This window comes from Lampetra planeri, chromosome 43 (assembly GCF_965212315.1).
Source record: "Lampetra planeri chromosome 43, kcLamPlan1.2.h2, whole genome shotgun sequence".
NCBI classification, from domain to species: Eukaryota; Metazoa; Chordata; class Hyperoartia; order Petromyzontiformes; family Petromyzontidae; genus Lampetra; species Lampetra planeri.
The window spans coordinates 3,831,298-3,851,259 of NC_136149.1; the positions used below are offsets into that span (position 1 = coordinate 3,831,298).

Consider the following 19,962-nt stretch of genomic DNA (forward strand, 5'->3'; position numbering starts at 1 on the left):
ACCGATCTGAGCAGAAGAATCGATGATTGAGTTAAGTTCATGCGACTTGTGCGCTGTTGTGGCTTTAATAGGTGCTCACTGACAGTACTCCTGAGGATGTTTGAGAAATGTATTTGTCTTTGAGTGGCTACGAATTATCAGTGGAATTCAAAATGGAATCCGACAACGCTCAGTTTTTCCTTTCCCAGAAATGCCCAGTGATTTTTCTTTTCTCTCGATTGTGTGGCAGTCTCAGTCCAAATTCCAAATCGACTGCAACGGAGCTGCAAAATTTACCACATTCAGGACTGGCGATTTGACACCGTCTTCTGCCATGGCTGACCCAGCTCACCCCCAGCCGGCTGGAGGGCTGTGAGACTGGGTCGCGAAAATGCAGTGTATAAATACCACGGCGGTGATAGGAAAACACCGCCAGGCTGCTTGGGCCACACACGAGAAATGTGCGGCAACAGCACAAGTGCCATCGTGCACGTCACCCACAGGTTATGTGCACACGAAGATATCTGATAAGCCAGCTAAGAGAACAAAGCACAAAAATTAATGCGCTTTTCACTGCCGCCCTCTCTAACAAGGCGGTGGAGGCGAACGACGTTACCCCGCCAGACCCCCAAGCTTAACTCGCCTCACCACCCATCTTCCCCTTCACGTTCACCCACTTGGTGGTGTTGACATACATCAGCCAACACTGGCTTGGAGAATTAGCTATCCCCCCGTGTAAAGGGGCCGAGAGCGAACTATAACAATTTATATTTTAGGTAAGGCCCCACTGAGCTATCCAGCTCTTTTTTGGAAGTGACTTGTCCGCAAACGATAGTTCAACAAAGTGGATTATCACGTGGACATTTATAGTGTAATAAACGACTGGACCACGATGTCTGGCTCAGTGTCCTTTATTATTCGGTTCGTGCTGTACACCCACACGGCTGTCTTTACTCTGTAGCTTCTCCACGGTGCTGACTCCAATGTCGGCCCGATCCACAACAGCAGCTCCGCTGCTGTTTCTCTCACACAGCCCCCCTTGGCTGTACTCGCTGCTGCTCTTCTCCCTCCGCAGCTCTGACAGCTTCTTGCTCTCTCTCTCTCTCTCCGCAGCTCCTCCTGGCAGCCACACCGCTGCCTCTAACAAGCAGCCCCCTCTCTCTCTCTCTCCGCAGCTCCTTCTGGCAGCCACACCGCTGCCTCTAACACGCAGCCCTCCTGGCTGTCTCCTCTGCAGCTGCACACCACTCCGCAGCTTCCTCTCATCTTCGGGGTTGGCTCCCGATGGCCGTCGGCGCCCCCCCTCTCCACACTCGCCCGCGTGGCCTCACTCTTTTCCGCTCACACCTCCACTCCCTTCCCCTTCCGGTTTACCCGCTTAAGGCCCCGAACCTTCCCCCCACGTCACATGACTCCACCCCCCGTGACGTCACATCCGGAAGGTCGCTTACGCCCGCATTACAATAGCAGCCAAATACTCTAAACGCGCGATGTTGATTCTAAATGTGGAGGGAAAAACCCGGAGGACACGGAGAAAATTCCACGCGACCCGTGGGGATAGAGACACGCAAACTCCAAATATACAGCAGGTGTCAGGGTCGGGCTCGAGACCACGACCTCCTGTATACCTGGCGAGGCAGTTAACATCTTGCCACGACGGCGTTCACCTCCTCGCGGGAGCGGTCTGGCCCGATTCTTGGCCCGTGTCACCCTTTCACAGTGACTTTCATTCCCGCCTTGCTGCCGACACGGAAGCGTCGCTGCTTGAGCCGTCCTTGCTCCCGACCGCTGTTTTGTCTACGATGGCAGCCGCAGTAAATTAAGAGCGAGAGGTGTTTTTATTATGATGATATTTATTTATTATAATAATATATATTTTCTACTAACGTGACAGCAAAGGCGGTGCGGGGTGTAGCCTTCGCGTGTCTCGTTCGCAATGCAAGCCGGCTTGTTTTAAGAAAAGACGTGTTTGCGTGCTCGCCGCGTGGGGAAATGTGGTTGTATTTTCACGAGCTGAGTGCCCGTGGCAGGGAAGGGGAGGCAGAGGGATGGGGGGGAGGGTGATTTGCAGTACCAGGCTCGGCAGTCTCACAGGGTTGCCAAATGCTATGTGTGGTTGTGCTGCGAGCTCCCAGCTCGCCGTTAAAGGGCAGGGTGCATTTCGCATGTTACGTTTATGTCTATAGCCTACCGTTTGGCACCTGTTTATCACAAACACCACATGCGGACATTGGAGGGGATTTATTATCGGTTAGCACAGCCGGCGGGTAATGAGAAAAAGAAAGCGCGTGAATCATTGAGATGTCGTGGGAATTTTTGTAGTGTTTTTTTTATTTGTTTGAGAGATTTTGTTTAAAATGAAAGTTTGTCGGTGGCACATTGGTTTAGCGCAAACCCTCCGTGAGCATCAAAATCCCATCGCCATGTTTGATGACTAAATGCGGAGTTGGGGAAAACGTTCATCCAACCATGATGCTCATTGTACACATCAATCGGCCCCTTTTGTCAATCCACTGCTGGAAGAGAGCCGGTCCTCGCCGTGCGAGTTTTGGGGGTTCTTCAACCATACTTTGCCACGCTTGTCAGTGCGGGGTGGGTGAAGGCTGGCAGCATAGATGTGTCAACATAGAAGTACAGTACAGCAACGGATTTAGCCTGATGTTGCCCACCATCACCTAGTCCCACAGGAGCCTATGAAAACCTGTTTTATGCATGTGGTGGTCGCTCATCCAAGCACAATCCAGGCTCAACCCCACGTAGCTTCTGAACTTTGAGGAAATCGGGTGTATTCCGGGTGATTTTGTGACGGGCTGACGGGCTCTTCCTCTTGCTTGTGAACGAGACTGACGAGCGATTTGAGCGAGCGAGCGAACGCGCCGATTTAAACCCCTCCGACATTGCGCTCCGTTTCCCCCCCGGGGCGGTGGTGTGGTGGTGTTCCGCAGGTGTGCCGCGAGTTCCAGCGCGGCAACTGCAGCCGCGGGGAGAGCGAGTGCCGCTTCGCGCACCCGGCCGAGAGCACGGCGGTGGACTCGGCGGACAACACGGTGACCGTGTGCATGGACCACGTGAAGGGCCGCTGCTCGCGCGACAAGTGCAAGTACTTCCACCCGCCGCTGCACCTGCAGGCGAAGCTCAAGGCCAGCCAGCAGGCAGCGCAGCAGCACCAGCATCAGCACCAGCACCAGGCGGCGGCGGCCGCGGCTCAGGCAGCCGCAGCGGCGATGGTGAGTGCTTTCTTTTCCTCCTCCTCCCTCCTGCTCGCTGTCCTTCTCGTCCTCCTCGTCCTCCTCGACCAGCACGTCGTCACCGAAAGCGCAGACGTGGGCCGCCGGGGGGAGCCAAGCGGATGCACGGCGGAGCTCCGGCAGCGGTCGTTCGATGTGGTCACTTTGCAGCTTTCGCGTTGGGCGTGAGACGCCGTGTTAAAAAGTCTCCGAATGCGACATTTTTACAGGGAACATGAGGAATGGCAGGTATTGGCATTATGAATGACATTATGAATGGCAAGTAACGCGTTCTTTGGGATTCGGTGTTTATATTGTTTGAAAATGTATCTTGCGAAGTATAAGAAACATACACAACAGCCTTAGGCATCTAGTAATCGCAATTCACAAGTTTGACAATGCATTGTCGACAATTGGCGGTTGATATGCATAGCTTTGTGCGCGCACAGTACGAGTAGCACATTTTCTAAATTATTATTTAAATGTAATACAAATTAATTAAATTCCATCCACTGCTAGATTAAGGCCAGTCCACATGATGTTGATCATGCGGGGTTGTTTGACTGCTTCACTACCCTGGGCAATGCAGTTGTTAGTGAGTGGGGGGCCCTAAGCTTCAGATTTAACTCGTCACTGATGTTATTACTCTCGGCCAGGAATCGAACTCTGCTCCACCGCCCATGTACTGTTTATATGTAAAATTATTATGAGAAGACTATAAGGTTCTTTTTTTATTGTGCACTTGCTAATGTTCGTGTATTCTTTTATACAAACTCATTTTAGTTTTTAAATGTGCTGTTTTATGTCGGTGTAAATAAATACTAATTAGAAGTAATGAATAATTGGTCCAAATTAATAATTGGTACAAATGTTTGGCATAACAAATGACCACATTTGTGAGATGCAATTTTGTATGGACGACGCTATATTAAAAATGAATTACTGTTATTAATTATTCTTGAGTAATTTTTTTAAGTGACCACAACAACATAATCCTGGCCACTAGGCGGCCTTCCATTGATAGCAATTATAACAATTCATTTCGTGGAGCTGTTCCGACAGATTTTTTACTGGTAGGAGCCACCTGGTTCCACCAGCCCACAGGGGATTATTGTGTCCGTCCGTCGTGCATCCAAAAATAGGAGTGGCTGGGTGGGGAGGGGTCGGGTGGGGAGCGGTCGGGTGGGGAGGGGCTGGGTGGGGAGGGTGGGGCTGGGTGGGGAGGGGCTGGTCACCCCGTGGTGCCCTTATAAAACTCAACGTTTAACCTACTCCGGCTTGTGCCCGCCCTCACAGTCGGGCATATTTGCGGAATACACCACGCCGCCGTTGACCCTGGCCATTGACCGAGGAACCCAACGTTCCTACCAGCTCCCTCCGCAGGAATGTGTTTTTACTTTCACACCATTGTATCATTAAAACTGTAGCCTTAGTATATCCGCAAAGTGAAAATCAGTTACTGCGTTAATAATGGCTCTTACCAATTGCCGTGGCTCATTTAACAGTCCACGGTGTAAATGATCGTCAAGACGTCTGCGAGTTCAATCAGAATCCGGGTGACAAGAAACACAAACGGATGGGCGTCGAGCGAACCAAAGTCACTTCACGTTCTAAGTTTCCCTGCCACTTTTGAGCCCAATTTGGTGGCATTTTAAAAGTGACATGGGCTGTACATGCGAGCGTGCACTATCATTTTAAATCAATCCCGTATATATATATGTTGCTGTGATCTGTACAGCGTTTATTGCATCCTTGGATTGGTTAGAAATAAAAACTTTAGCATTCAACTATAAAAAAACCCGTCAAAACTTTCCATCCTTTCATACAATACATATTTGCGCTCGCAATTGTATGCACTTGTACTTGTGAACATTAATGTGTCACTGATGTATCACATGTTCAATAAAGTAGCCGGTGCTTCTATGAACGTGTTATTAAATTGGCTAAGATGCTGACCTGTCACCTGCCAGCTCACTAGCTAAAGTAGGTGCAACGTTTGAAGATGGGTTATTCATACTCGAGTGGTCTAAATCAAGGGCTGCGGTATTCGGATGCAATGCTCGCTCGCTACTGAACCGGGGTTTAATTTCAGCCGGGGTCTGTTCGGATTGGTAACCCAGAAAATATTTCGTCACCCAGCACACCACATCTAGTATTCCTCTCGCGATGGCAGTGGCTGTCGTGAAAGGTGGCAAGCAGCTTGGGGGGGATACCTTATTCACCAATGGAATGATCATGGCTTGTTCAAAAGCTTGCTAAAAACAGATAGCAATGACACGCAGGCTTGGCTCAAGCTCCTCATTTGCTTGAGAGACAGCGGCTTGAAGACACAGAGAAACAACAATAAGCCCAGAAGACAAGGGTCAGGAGTGGTGATTACTGTGACAACCGGTGAAGCGGATCTCAGGAGCTGTCCTGGGCCCACTGCGCACGTCATCTCTGTTGTGCTAATTTGTGTTGTTGTAAGGGTGTGTATCGTTGGTCTTGTTAAGTCACAAGCGAACTCTCACGAACCAAACATAACCGTTTAAGATGCCGATGGATCACTGCCTCTCTGCTCCTTGGGGACGGACCGCGTGATGATCATGGCTGATGTTGATGATGACTGTGGCTCCTAGTGACATGCCACCCACTCCAATCTACCAGTGACCCTGAAAATATTTGGTGAGAAATTAAGCCCTGGGGCATGAGTGACTGCGAGCCGCAAGCGTCGGTGACGAGCGCCGGCATGACTCAGAGCAGATGTGCGGGGATCATGCGGGAGAGAGGAATCTGGCTGGAGAGACGAGAGTGAGTCACGCGCAGCGTGTCCCAAGGATCGAGAATATTCGTGGCGCTGCCGCCAATGCAGCAGCGGTGGCATACGCCCCCAAGAGGAGGCCTGCGCTCACAGCACGCCGAGCGGTTCAATAACAGGGCGCATATTTTCTTTTACACAGCGCCACGTTAAAGCGGAAAAGCATTCAAATTAGGCAGCCACTACCACCGCCACCCTACGTGCCATGTTTACAAATTATCGCGTGTTTTTTGTTTCAAATAAATATTGCACGCCGCGTATTTATTGGTCGCGCGGACATAAAGTTGAATATTAATGTAAATCAATATGAATGAAAAAGTCATGGTCAATGTCAAGAGGTGATCATCGTCGCTGATGTTGATGCTCCCTCGCCATTGCTTCCTTCCACCAGATCTTGCAGTTTTTTGCTCTGTCAACCACCCAGTATCCAAGGTCTGCTCTTACAGTGTCCCCCATTCTTCTTGGACACCCCTTTACATGCCGTTTTGAGCATTTGACAGTCATTTCTGGATTTTGTCAGCTTTTTCACAGCTGGTTTGGCTGTGGAATCCCATTAAACATTTGAGAAAACCAGTCTCATTCACCCACCAAGAAAAAAAATGCCAAAGTCGACAATGCATTGTCCTACTTGGCTTTCAATTGTCCTGGTATGTACAGCGGTTAAAACTAGTTATTCAAAGCGGCTTGCGCATGAGTGAGAATAGGGAGGTAGTTGACAGCTTTGGTTATTTGGCCAATCTGCAGAATACCGGAAGTTGTGAGAAGGAAATTAAGAGACAATTTGCATTATGTGCGTTGGAACTTAATTTTGCACCGTACGTGGCCAAACCGCACTAATCAGAGGTGCGTGGGGAAAGACAACAAACTAAACACAAAAAGCAGTTTGAAAGAAGTGAGTTTACAATCTAGATTTAACAGGGTGAGATGATAGGATCACATCAACCAATTTGAAAGAGGTCAACTCCACTGTATTTATCGTTTTTGGTTAATATTTCGGTCAGAGAGATAGACTTCAAGAAACCCACTGGAAAGAAGCTGCCTGACGAATGCACGTGCATGCGGAGGATGTGAAGAACTTAATGGGATGGAAGGGTTAGCAACTTCGAATTTCGGGGGTAGTGACGTGGCAACAAAGTGCCTTCGACGTAATGAGGTGGAGAAAGAGGTTGTTGATGGGTGGAACACGTGTCCAGGGTGGAAGGAGGCGGGCAAGTAACCGAGACATTAATTCATCACGCATAGTCAGCGAAGGACCTTTGCGCCAATCGTGTGACCTCTTGCGACAGTATTCGCATAAAATGCTCTTGCTGTTACACACCGGCGTTTCGACTGATTTGTTTGATTCACGGATCACGAGGGGAGGCGGAGGCAGGGTTACCACACGGGCGGCGTCATTTCGTTGAGGGTTGCAGTCTTCGCTTTGAACGTCAACCAGTTACCGAGACGGCGGGCATTGGAGTGATACTCATAGGGGGGAAGGACAAAAAAGCCAGACGGTGGGGATACTTTACGAGCGGACCTTTAAAGTTTGGTGGTGACTTAGCTACTAGGGGGTCAAGCGGTAGGTAGCAAGTGATGGTGCGGTGACATGGACAACCTTGGCCACAGTGACCTCAGCGTGAAGCTGGACATGAACCGCGCAGATGTGACGTGGGGCTATCGGTGTTGTTCACCAGCAATTGGAACGTGTTCATAGCGCCGGTGAAAGCCTTTGCATTCTAAATGCCGTTTGCCTGGTGCTTGCGTTTTGCGAAAAACTACGGCCCAGCAGCCATAGAGATTGTTTACCTTTGAAAAGTTTTGCACGGCACACAGCTGCATCTTCATGCTTTGTTTCGGAAGGTTTTGTTCCAAACGGCGGTGTGGTGAGGGCCCCTGTCTTTGTTCTGCTTTGCTTGGCAATTTACTTTGAAAGACAACTTCGTGTGAGTTTTGTTATAAAGAGAAGTTGAGGCTTTCTCTCATTAATGCGTCGAAAAAGTGTTTTTTTTCATCTGCAACTCTTCCGTTGGCGTGCAGCAATTACAACAACACAAATGACCACAAATATGGCATTTCACCAAAAATAAGCGTACATGAATTGATGTACATATGTAAAACTGAATTTTTTCAGCTTTTTGTCAATCCGCTGCTGGATGAAGGCCTCCCCCACAGCGTACTTCACCACGCTGGTTGGTGAAGGGAATGCCCAGAACCATTTCGGCATTACTCGCCGCCACTGATGTCCGGCATCTGGGGTTAAAGCGCAGTGCGTGAACCACTTCACCACTGCTCCCGCCATGTCTAAATAAATGACACATTTAAACCATAAAAAACACGTAACTTTCGGTAAAATTAGAATTTGACGTTTGAATTTAAATATATATTTAGTTTAAATGTATTTTGTTACATTTTATCAATGCTGAATTATATGCGAGTATATTTTAAAAAAATTCGTCTGGCCGTGTGTTTTCACGCTTTCAAAAGATTATTTATTGTACTCAATGCACCTTATGAAGCCGAAGTCGCTCGATTTACACGGGCAAGTGGATAAAAAAATGTATGAAGAGTATTTTTCACACTGGGTTAAAATGCAAGAGTTTGCTTTTTCATTGAGACTACCCCCCAGCCGCAGAATACAAATGATTCTGTCTGGCAGACGTGGCTTCTAATTTATTTATTTCACAGCCTTTCTCTTATGTTTTGTCAAATAACGGAGAAAAGGCCCTCCTCCCTACAACACTTCCTGTACCTCCCTGCCTTTCCTCCTCTCCCACTCCAAACATGAGCTCACCGTTTCTAAAGGAGTCGTTCATTAAAAAAAAATGCGTATGCATACACGAAGGGTGGCAGAAGAGGTCGGGGAAATTATACCCGGGGAGATGTGAATGACTGCCGGTATTGCGGTCTATGCAAACATGACTCCTTGTAAAAAGGTGTCAGCTTTGTTGCCAGATAGAAGGGTAAAAAAACAATTATCATATTTTTACTGGCAAATGAGGTTCCCATAGTGTAGATGTGAACTCCTCGCTAAAAATGGTGGAGATAAGTCGCACGTACCACCAGGTGAAATTTCCAGGGGAAAGTGTTATGAATTCCCACATATATAATAAATGTACATGTGTCCTGTTTGTGTGTGTGCGCGAGTGCACTCGTGTTTTGGGGTGTAACGATTTCATCCCCGCCTACGGCTATTCCAACAATTGTCACCATCCTTGGCCGTGATTCAGTTCAAAGCTCGTTTGTCCATTCTGGCTTTTGGAGCGCATGTCGCGGCCACTAGTGGCTGCTACAGGGATCACGTGACCCCATTACGGTGTCGGAAGTGGTGTCACGTGCCTGCAGACACGGGAGCCCATTTGGCAGAGCCCCCCCCCCCCCCCCCCAGTGTTTATGGCTACTCTCACAGACCCCCCCCCCCAACCCGCCATCACTGCCCGTAGTTCGCTGCCAATTGCTTACCTTGCTATGCCATACCTGGCCACATATTCAGCCACGCCGTACCCGGCCTGCCTGGCAGAGAGCCTCCCCCCCCACCCCTCAGTGTTGATGGATACTCTTCGCCTGTATTTCAATTTCATTTTTGCTGTGTTCGGAGAAGGGCACCTTTGACTGCTTTATAATCGAATTCTTGAATAATTTCATTCAATTCCTATTTCCTGTTGTTGACGGGAAAGAGAAGGAAAAAAAAAACTCATTGGCTGGAAAGTGGGGGGTCCAGTTTTCGAAACAAAACGTCATGATAATAAACATTGCAAAGGGGCTTTGCTTTATACACGTCTTGAGCACAACAGAAAGTCCCGACATGCTTTGCTTGTGAAGATGATAGCGCCCTTCTTGTGCCACTTCAGTGCAACCTATACGGCGACCACTGGCTCAAGAGGTGAGCGTTGTGTGGCCATTATATTTTAGGTGCCAGTAATAGGACAGCGAGGCAGTGTGGAAGGGCCGTCAGAGCCTAATGGGGCGCAAGGCATGCTGGGATTTCCTGTTGTGTTTTTACCCCCTGAAACGCTTTTCTGCTCATTATTGTCCTCGTATTTCCGCCACTGCTCTGCTGTTGCCACCAGATGGCCGTCGGGACGGGCTGGGGTTTTCCCGGCGACACGCTATCTTTGGGACAAGTACAAATATACCCCCTCCCGTCTTCACGTGTGGCGAGACCTTGGATGCAAAAATACGGTGGTGGCTTTTCCCCACTTCTTTTCAAAGCAGAAGCAAAACAGGAATGAGAATCCGGACAGTGCCCGGTCACAATGACTCTCTCGGTTTTTGTAGCAGTTCCTTACGGAGTGTAGAGCCATGCCACTCGCAGTGGGCATCATCCAGGCGCCACCATAGTGGCAACAAACCACACGCCTCGCTCAAGCTACGATCTCGTCTTGTCGCGGCGGCCCGGCATGAAACAACAGGACATTCCGTCACGCTCATGGGTAGACGGTGACGCACGCATGTTTAGTGTTTGAAGAGCTGGACCCCCCCTTTCCCCCCCCTTCCACCCCTTCCCTTCCACCACCCTCTCCTTGCACCCCCTACCTCCGCAGGGAGTGTGGCGTCTGCATTGTAACAGTCGCAGTTTAGTCTTTAGATTCATGTTAATGTGAATGTTTCATTGGAGAGATCTAAATTGCCATTTATGCAGGGTCGTTTCACATGCATGCTTTTACACATGCCGGGTTGTTAAAGTGTAATTTAGAAAATCACGGAAAGGAATATGGCGCGTTGTAGTTTCGTATTTTTCCCAGAGTAGTATTTGGTATACATTTACTAACCTACATCACACTCGATAAGTCATATGTTGGGATAATTATATTCGCCTTGAATTTGTTTCCAAATTACTCTTTCACTGGATCAACCTGTCACTTTTCCTTTTTGGTGTACAGATTCTAGCCGGTGCTTTTTAGTGACTGTTTGCTGTTGTTAACCACATTAAAGTTTCTAATCACAAGTCACAGTGAGATTTATTTTGAAAATGTATATTTATATTTATGACGTGGATTTTAAAAAGCATTGCCATACATAATGCTATGGAACGTGGTCATTTCCGTAAGAATGCAAATGAATGCGCTTTGCAGAAATGCTTTGAACGCGCGCTTTGTGCTATCTCGGCTTGGTATCGCATTGCAGTATAATCGCTGTTATATGTCATTTAATCGTGTTTTTGTGCTTGTTTTTTCTCCTCACCTACCCACAATGCAACCCCAATCCCGTGATGCACCTCTGCTTTGCTGTTTGTGTTAACGCGCTTGAAACCCCCCCCCCCCTCCCCATTGGCCCATCGCTGCCATTGCTCGCTGCCTGCTAATTAAAGGCCCAGTCGGCTGCTGTCCAATCGCTCAAGCGACCCCTCGAGGCCACCTTTGACCTGGTACTTTGACCTTTCACCTTCTAGCTTTGCTTCCTAGCTTAAGTTTCGGGAGGCGCAGAGGTTCACCGCAACTGGAGGCAAATCCAACTGCTCAGCTCTCGCAAGCATTGTCTTTCGGTCTCCCTATTCTTTTTGTTATTTTCAAATTTTCCCTTTAAAACATTGCACCTGGAGCTTTGCGTTGCTTTGACTGCAAAGCTTGAGGCTTCACAGTGGCTGTAAACAAAAAAAGGGAACGAAGCCACGGGAATCTTTATTTTTTATATTTCGCGAGCTTTTGTGTTTGCAATCGGAAAGTGCGCTCGTTCTGCAAGCGCCAGGAAATGAAACACAAAGCATCGTTGTGTGTCCCGTGGACACTTTGCTCTCGCTCAAGAGCAGCAGAGTCACACGGATAACTCCGCTGCTGTGTTTTACCTGCCGAGCTAAAGTGAATTGCTTGCTTCTCTCGAGTTGTGATGAGCCTCTGCCATGATCAGAACGACTGCACCTATTATTCATTGGTTTCATTTTATTCTGACGTATATGTAAATGTTAATTAAATGCAGCGTTCTATTTTTGTTTCTTTTTTATTACTTTTATGATGAACTCGCGCTGGCAAATATGAATCGCGTAACTCCAGTGTGAGTGGAAATGTGTTGTGATGCACGGTACAGTTGTGCGCAGGTTGGAATATATTGGGCGATAGACTACACACTCACCAAATGGTAAATGCGCAAACATTAATTGTGTGTTTTAATAACAATGCTCAATTGAAAAAAATGTTTATGCCTAAATCCATCCTCTTTCAAGTCAATTAAATTTTAGTTTAAACACGTCTGGCGACCTTCTGGCACACTCGAGCATGAATATTTATATTACGTAAGTAGCAGTAGCAACATCATAACTAACTAATAATTAGTGTAAATTGTGCTGCTTAGAAGTTGTAGACAAACTAAACAGATCTATATATACACACGGACATACGTGTGAATATAAAAAAATCAACGTGCATAAGTGCCAAGTCATCGGTAATTGTTTTAAATGCGGGAAAGCTTTTTAAACTGTATTTAAACCAGGTGCTGTGTTTGTAAAAGTGACAACATTTGGGGGGGGGGGGGGTGTTGCTTTTTTTGTTTAAATTGCCAAACACATCGCGTTATGAATGCATGCCTGGCGCCAGCGCCTCCCCTTGTCAGTTCTAAGCGACGGCTTCAAAAAATGAATAAACGCGGGACGCCTCCTCTGTGCTCCGCTTTGCTCGTAGTTGGCAGGAGCCTACCCCCCCCCCCCGCCGTGTTCTTAGATGCTTTGCGTGCTCCACCTGGGCAGCAGCACGCTGCCCCTCTCTGCTAGCTCCCCCCGAACGATCGAGAGAGCGAGTGTACAAGTGAGCTTCCGATAAGGCGTTGCCGCAGGTTCCTGCGGAGGAGGGATATTTGTTAATGGAGCCGTGTGCTTGCGCCACTGCAAGTCCCTGTCGTTGCGTTTTGTCCGTCTCATAAACCTCGCGTGTCTGTGCAGCATGCTGGACGAAACGGGAGCTAATTAACGGCTTGGAGAACATTTATTTACTCGCCCACTTTCAGGCGCGAGATGAATTACAATGGAAACGAGCAAAATTAATACAAATAAAATCTCGCTGATGACGGAAACGCTCGGGCCTTAAATTGCCAATCTCATTCCGAGCATCAGTTTTCATTATGAGCGTATCCACGGCTAAGTTTTATTGGCCCTGATGAACCCTGACAAGAGGCGAAATGCTGAGCCTGCGTCTACTTTTGCGCTAAACCTCAAAACTTTTGCAGAGGGCTCCGCTGCTTCTGGGCCCGGCTCGTGGCCGTGAAGGGAAGTGCGCGAGAAGCCTCTTGCTGGGGCGCACGGCCCACCTCGTTGTGACGAACATGGCCCACCTAGTTGTGACGAGCACGGCCCACTCCACCCGAATGGCACTCCCATTTCCAGCGCCAGGATTTTTGCACGGCGGTTTGGTGGACAATGTTCAGATGTGTAAATAAGCATTAGTTCTAGGAATTTTACTTTCTAGGAGACACGACATGAAGTAATTTTCCGGCTGCTGATGTGAATGTTGTTATGGTGACTTGGTTCGGGCTCGGTGATTTTTGTACACGCACGCACGCGCCCGCGCGCATGTGGTATTTCATAAGAAGGTGTGACACAAAGTGCTGCCCTGTGAGGAGGTGCTAAACAGCAACCAGGCATCCTACGTGGATAATAATTCTGCATGTGGATTCCCTGCCACTGATTGAATTTAATAACGAGGTTAGTATTTCCGTGCGTAAGCGAACTTTAATTCTGGCTGTATTACCGCCATGCGGCTGCATAAATGGGAACCACGCCTCGCATCGGATGTCACGTCGGTCCTCGCAGTCGCTCGGTTGATAGCTGCCATGCTGCTGCATGCCCCGGGAATTTGACTTTTCCAGGCCCTTTGAAAATTTGAGTTTCCCAGATTAGCCGTACGCTTTTACAGCGTCGAAGCTCGTGTCACCCTGGCATGAGTGAGGCATGACCGGGGCGCCCCTCTTGCCGTAGGGCTACCGCATGTTACGTTACCGTGTTCGTGTACCGCCTTGCGGGGCGGGACGCACCCGGCACGTGCCGCTTCGGTGAACGATTCCTAAGCTCAATCTCAAGCTAAATCCTACACGCAATGCAGACCCTGATGATGAGGATCGGCTCGTAGTATGGCACATTGCAGTGTTTTAAGAGGCTAGATTGTTGTCTTGCGGCAGAGGGTTTTTCTGTTCTCTGGACGTTTAGCAGCGCGCTCTTCGGGTTGGCCTGGCCCAAGAGTGAGAGCCCATGTGTGAAGTCATCGCAAAAGATACGCTCGGCGATGCAGCCCCAAGGCCTGTATGGAAACTGCAACTGCTGCGTTCAGATGTATTATGGTCAGGGTGTAGGATTTGTTTTAATAGACGTGCCATGATAGTTTGGAAATACGTCGCATATTTTGTACAATTTACTCGTGATTTGATCTAAAGTTAAGTGTAAATAGAGTTTTGAGCGGTGCTAATTTAGTGCTCAAAAAAGGTTTCGGGAACAGGATAGTGAACACTCACACAAGATCTTCTTGGTTCTTTCGGTAAAGTCACGTAGAAGGGAAGTAATAAAATAATAAAAATAAAACACAATAAAATAATTCTCACGACGTTTCGGCCACAACGCAAGCAGCCGTCCTCAGGTGAAACCCAGGTCTGTCGAGGCGACAGCGTCTGAATGATTATTATTTTAGAATTATTTTATTATGTTTTATTTTTATTATTTTATTACTTCCCTTCTACTTGACTTTACCGAAAGAACCAAGAAGATGAATCCCTGCAGTCACGAAAGCTTTAAATCGAAATTTAACTCACACAAGACTCGTTTGGTACGGTTGGTTACATACGGTGCGCGAAAGAAGTTCAACATACATACTCGCACAACTAACATTTTTCAACGTAACCTTTAACACCAAGACACGCGTGCCATATTCTGTCGTTAATGTGTCAAGACAGCCTCAAATACAGCGTTACGGTTAGGTTGGTGCCCCATATGTCGCCTCGCATTTGTCTTTCACTTTGCATGTCGTAGCTTTTAATAGAACGTCCCGTGTCATTTGTTGACAAATGTGAATCATCGGGCTGGCCGAGGCGAGCGACTTTTTCAACATGCGCTAAAATACACAGTGCTAGGATGTCGTGTAAAAAACGAAATACAATTTATTAGCCCATTACGTGTGTGGCTGTCCAGATGAGCAGCAGAATTCAAAAGGCTTAATGAACCGTGCGCGTTTTTTGGACAAATATGCCTTTTCCTTTGAGAGTATAGATTGCGGTTTCGCTGTGGGATGACCGAGGCGGCTCCATTATGAATCCCTATGTGTTTGCAGTTGCGGCGAAATCCTTACATCAATACTTAATGAATGAATGCAGATGAGCTGTCTGCTAATAAGCCGTTTTCAAAACACGCCGCTGTTTGCCGTGGCAGCATCCGCAGCAAGTGTGGGTAACCTTTCGTGTAGGTTTTGAAGTGCACGCGCGCAAGTCTGCGTGTGTGTGTGTGTGTGACAGACCAATGACAAAATCTTCCGATTGTGAGCGTTGCAAACAAACGGGATGAATGTTTTGCCAAGCAATTATGTCTCCTTTCAATTGTATGATGGCACACAATTGCTTATTTTTTTTCTTTATAGAGAATATGCTTGTTTACCAAAGATATCCTCGCTGATTCTCAAGACACTTTTTCACGAGGGTCCTGCTAGGTTTTCACAGTGATCAGTGCTATGCATTTTTTAATTCAGTAATTTGCGAGTACATTTTCAATTTAGTAAATTGGGACCAGGACTTCGACAGCACAGTATGGCCTGCTCTTCTTTGAATGACTTCACATGATCTTTAATGTCCACTTTGAAGCAGAGGGCGTGTATTTTATGGTTATTGCACCCATGGTATTAACCAGGGTTGCCCGCCATAACCGAAACACAAACCTCTGCAACACACGGTGAATGCACTACCAAGTGGCCATGTAAACGACCCATTGGTTCCAATTGATTTCAAAAATGGACTCCATAAAATATTAATGTAATAGTTTGGTAACATTTTCTGGGATTTAGCACCGTAGCCAATTTGTTTCCATGCGTAATAAAAAAAAGTCAACCACATGAATATAATTCTTAGTATTTTATTTTGTGCCAAGATCCGGGCTTGACAAGTCCTGGGGTCAGAACGGCAGCCGTGCTTGTGGGCAATCATCACAGTAAGAAGCCCGATTCATGAAACAAAAATGTATCTTTGTTTTAGTATTCATGTAACTCCTCCGCTTCTTGTTCTTTGTTTGTGTCTCTCATTTCTCCCCCTCTTTCCCTTTCATCCTATGCGCCCCGGGCGTCTCCCCACTCCACCCCCGCACTCCCCGCCCCCCCCCCCCCAAACCTACCCCCCCCCCCAAACCTATCCCCCCCCCCTTCCGCAGGCGCTACCCCCCGGATTCCTTGCTCCGTTACCAAAGAGAGCAGCACTTGACAAAGCCAACGGGGCCACGGCCATGTTCAGCCCCAGCGTCCTGCACTACCAGCAAGCCCTAGCCAGCATGCAACTCCAGCAGCAGGCCACCTTCCTCCCACCTGGTACGCACGCTTCCCCCGCCCACAAAGACAAAGATCGCCCCTATGGCCTTGAGCTGACTTGGGGCAAGTGCTGTTAGCGAGCACCTTTGAAGGCCGGCACGGCACATGAGTGCGGGGGGGGTGGGTGACCAGCACCAGCCCGGCGATGTGAGCTGGAGCTGAGTCTCGATGTAGCGCTGCTAGCCTGCTCAGATTGCCGCGCCCATGGACATGCAACGGCGACGACGACGCGTCAGCGATTGAAATCGATTCTGACGTTTGCGCGTTGCCCGCATCGATCGATGTAATTACTGGTTTTGCATAAGATGTGATAATGATAGGTTCCGGCCAATGAAGAGAGCAAAAATGTGTAAATGACATGGAAAAAAACGACCAACAACCCAAACGAGCTGCAACAAGCTTAACAAACGAATTATTTTTAAACGAAAAGAATCTTGACCCCCCCCCTCCTACGTTATCGTGATAATTCATGGCACAGCCGGGTGCCGGCATTAAAATCTTTTGCAAGCAGGAGACATTAACGCAGACCCTATTCTCAGCCCCAGTCGTTGCCATGCCCCTCCGCGGTCCGCCATTTCCACGTCTCCCGACTCCAGCCTCCATTCCAACGCAAATCGAGCTGCCCGCTGTTTGGAGTGGCCCCTCCCGTTGGCTTGAATGGACGCACGCGCCACGTCGGGGGCTTGTGGAGGCTGAAGGTCTGGAAGCCAGTAGCATCGAATGCGTCTGTTGACGGTGACCCCGATGAACCCAGAGGAGCCTTTGTCTGTGCGCCACCTCCGCACGAGGTGGGTGGAGGTGACCAGAAGTAACCTTTCAATTAGCCCGCTTCGCAAAGTACGCACCTTTTTGCTTTAAAATTGGCCGGCGAAGGTGAAAGTGGCAAATTAAAAGACCCTCAGGACGGTCCAAGTGGCAAATTAAAAGACCCTGGGGAAGGTCAGACCTTTTGCAGGGAGTCGATGTATTGAATTGCACGTGCACCATTCGCTAGCGACGTGTCGGTGCTTGAGCTCGTCGCCGTGGCACGTGGTGGTGCGCTCGCCGAGCGCGCACAGCGATAGCGCGCGCAGCGGTAGCGTGCGCAGCGATAGCGCGCGCAGCGATAGCGCGCGGACGCAGCGGGTTGAGCGGTGGTAGAAGCGGCGCATCGTTGCGGAGGTCGGTAACGAAAGTTTCACCTTCGCACGCAGAGCCTTTTCTCATTCATGAACAGCGGTAGGGCATTTACCGTGCCTTGCAGAGGTGTTGTGGTTCGAGTCCAACAGGCCACATTAACCATGTAATAGCGTGCGCCTGCTTCGCAGTCTATAAACCTCCGTGAGTCAGCCCTGACGAGATTGATCGGCAACTTATCAACAATTCACGAACTTCGATCGGCAAAAACATAACACGGCAAGTCTACGAGTAACTTTATTGCATGCTACGTAACTGCCAAGAAACCTCTGAATTCTCACGTCCGTTCTCGGTGAAGGCAGTACATGCCGGTATTGCCCAGTGGAAATGCGGGAAAGCCTCAGGTCTTGACGATATTTATCCAGAATTCATCAAGAACTCGGGAGTAAGAGCGAGAAAATGGCTAGCCACATTCTTCACTGACATCCATTCCACAGGCATCGTTCCTTGTCGACGCCGAAATTAACGACGCGCTTCGTATCGTCAGCGGTTCCCTAAAGTCGACTCCGCTCCCGTGGCCAACATCCGACGCGATGACGCGACGACACGGGAGTACAACAACAAGATAATGAACAACTTCACTGCCGCTCCATCGAGATCTAAAGGAACCCCCACGCCGCCCAAGGCTAAAATCCAGGAGACCGTCCTGGATACGCGCCCTCCGCCCTAGCAGTCGACAATAAAGACACTTCCACTCTGTGGTCTGAATCATGGGCGGCTACGGACGTGGCAAACAAAAACATAATTCACGACCGGACGGTGGAAGTACCGTGGATTCTGTATTCCACGACGACTATGGACCACGCTGAACCGCGCTCGAACACAACACAGCAGATGCGCGTTCACGTTCCATAAATGACAGATCAAAGAATCGCCCCAACTGCGACTGTGGAGAAGTCCAAACCATCAAGCACGTCGCCCATGAATGCTCCATCCATGCACATCCTGGCGATATCGCTGAAATCCACACTGCATCAACCACATCATTGGACTGGATGAGGAACTTTTGCATTCACTCATGACGATCATTAAAACTGTTGCTTTTCACACTGCCATACAAAAGACGAAGACGGTGGATGTTAAAGAGATCCCGTGACGTCATTTCCAAGAAGGAGCCAACTGTTGTGAGCCGGCGTCAGATTTGCCAAATTTCAAACAAATTACTTGGAAATTACTTAATTGGGAAATATTGTAATTTTCACTCCCGATTCAAAAACTGAATCGGACGCTCCTGAAAACGAGTCTCAAGACTCGGTGAGGCATGCCTGGGCACACAAACGTAGCACTAAAAGGAATAAAAGGTGCATTTTCAAAAGCGGGACCATTTAACAGTTACTTTTCGTTTCGATTTAAAGCTTTCGTGACTGCAGGGATTCATCTTCTTGGTTCTTTCGGTAAAGTCACGTAGAAGGGAAGTAATAAAATAATAAAAATAAAACATAATAAAATATAATAAAATGAAATAATGATGAATTATCGTTATTGTTACTTTTCGGTCGCTTCGTGTGGTCTCTGCATGCCCATTGCGTGCCCAATGCAAGAGAACGCAGCGCCCGGCCTGGCGCTCCTTTAGTCTTTTAAATGTAGCTCGAGCTATGCGCAGAGAGCAAAGGCCACCCCCTGTAAAGAAAACGGCGCTGCGTAATTGGCTCGTGATAGCACGGCTCCGGAGCTGCAGGTCTGTCGACCTTTGCCCCCGTGGCTGCAGAGGTCAAGTGAACCCACTACAACATACATGTACACAAAGTGGAAATCCACCGGTCCTCGCATACGCGATTTGATGCATGCATCATCGTGAGCTTAATAACCGATATCAATCTATGAAACTCTGCATCGTTCGTTACCCCTACAGCTCGCGCACACACACACGCACGATTGTCCAGGCAGGTCCTCTGTGCTCTGTTAAATGATGCATGCACCACTCACAGCACCCCCATTCATTGCGACGTTGTGTTGTTGTTTTTGCGGCAATCGCAGCCATTAAGGGGACAGCTTCACGAATGTTAAAGTAACTCGTGGCGAGCCTAATAGTATGCGTGGTACGTGGTATGCAGACCCAAGTCAGTGGCACGAATATGCACATATGATGGGGAGGACTTACGGACGACTGTCTCAAGGTGAGGGGCACGGCGAGATCGCGGGGGCGACACGGGGGAGACGAGCGATCGTCTTGCGCGCTTCTGCTCGTTACTAATCCACTCGCCCGGGCATCCTTGAAGCTGTCCTTTTAATTGCCGCGGCTGCCTCCCGACGTCGCTTGCGAGCCCCACCCCTTCCCTGCACTGCTTCTCTCTTTGCGCTGCGCTTTGACTGCGGGGCAAAACCC

The 19,962-nt window shown here is 48.6% G+C and overlaps 1 protein-coding gene across 22 annotated transcripts in view; it reads left to right on the forward strand.

The window, feature by feature from the left end:
- Positions 1–19,962, forward strand: part of LOC144732608 (muscleblind-like protein 1) — a 55,858-nt gene that overhangs the window by 9,504 nt on the left and 26,392 nt on the right. For 19 of the 22 annotated variants that reach the window (XR_013588214.1, XR_013588216.1, XR_013588217.1 and 16 more), the window contains 4 exons: positions 2,925–3,206; positions 11,294–11,350; positions 16,307–16,460; positions 19,691–19,753. Coding sequence is in view for 18 of the 22 variants with exons in the window: in XM_078614087.1 (XP_078470213.1) it covers positions 2,925–3,206; positions 11,294–11,350; positions 16,307–16,460; positions 19,691–19,753 (556 nt within the window). In the remaining 4 variants the exon portion in view is untranslated. The remainder of the gene's footprint in view (positions 1–2,924; positions 3,207–11,293; positions 11,351–16,306; positions 16,461–19,690; positions 19,754–19,962) is intronic. The other 3 variants (XM_078614089.1, XM_078614090.1, XM_078614091.1) reach the window with 3 other exon arrangements.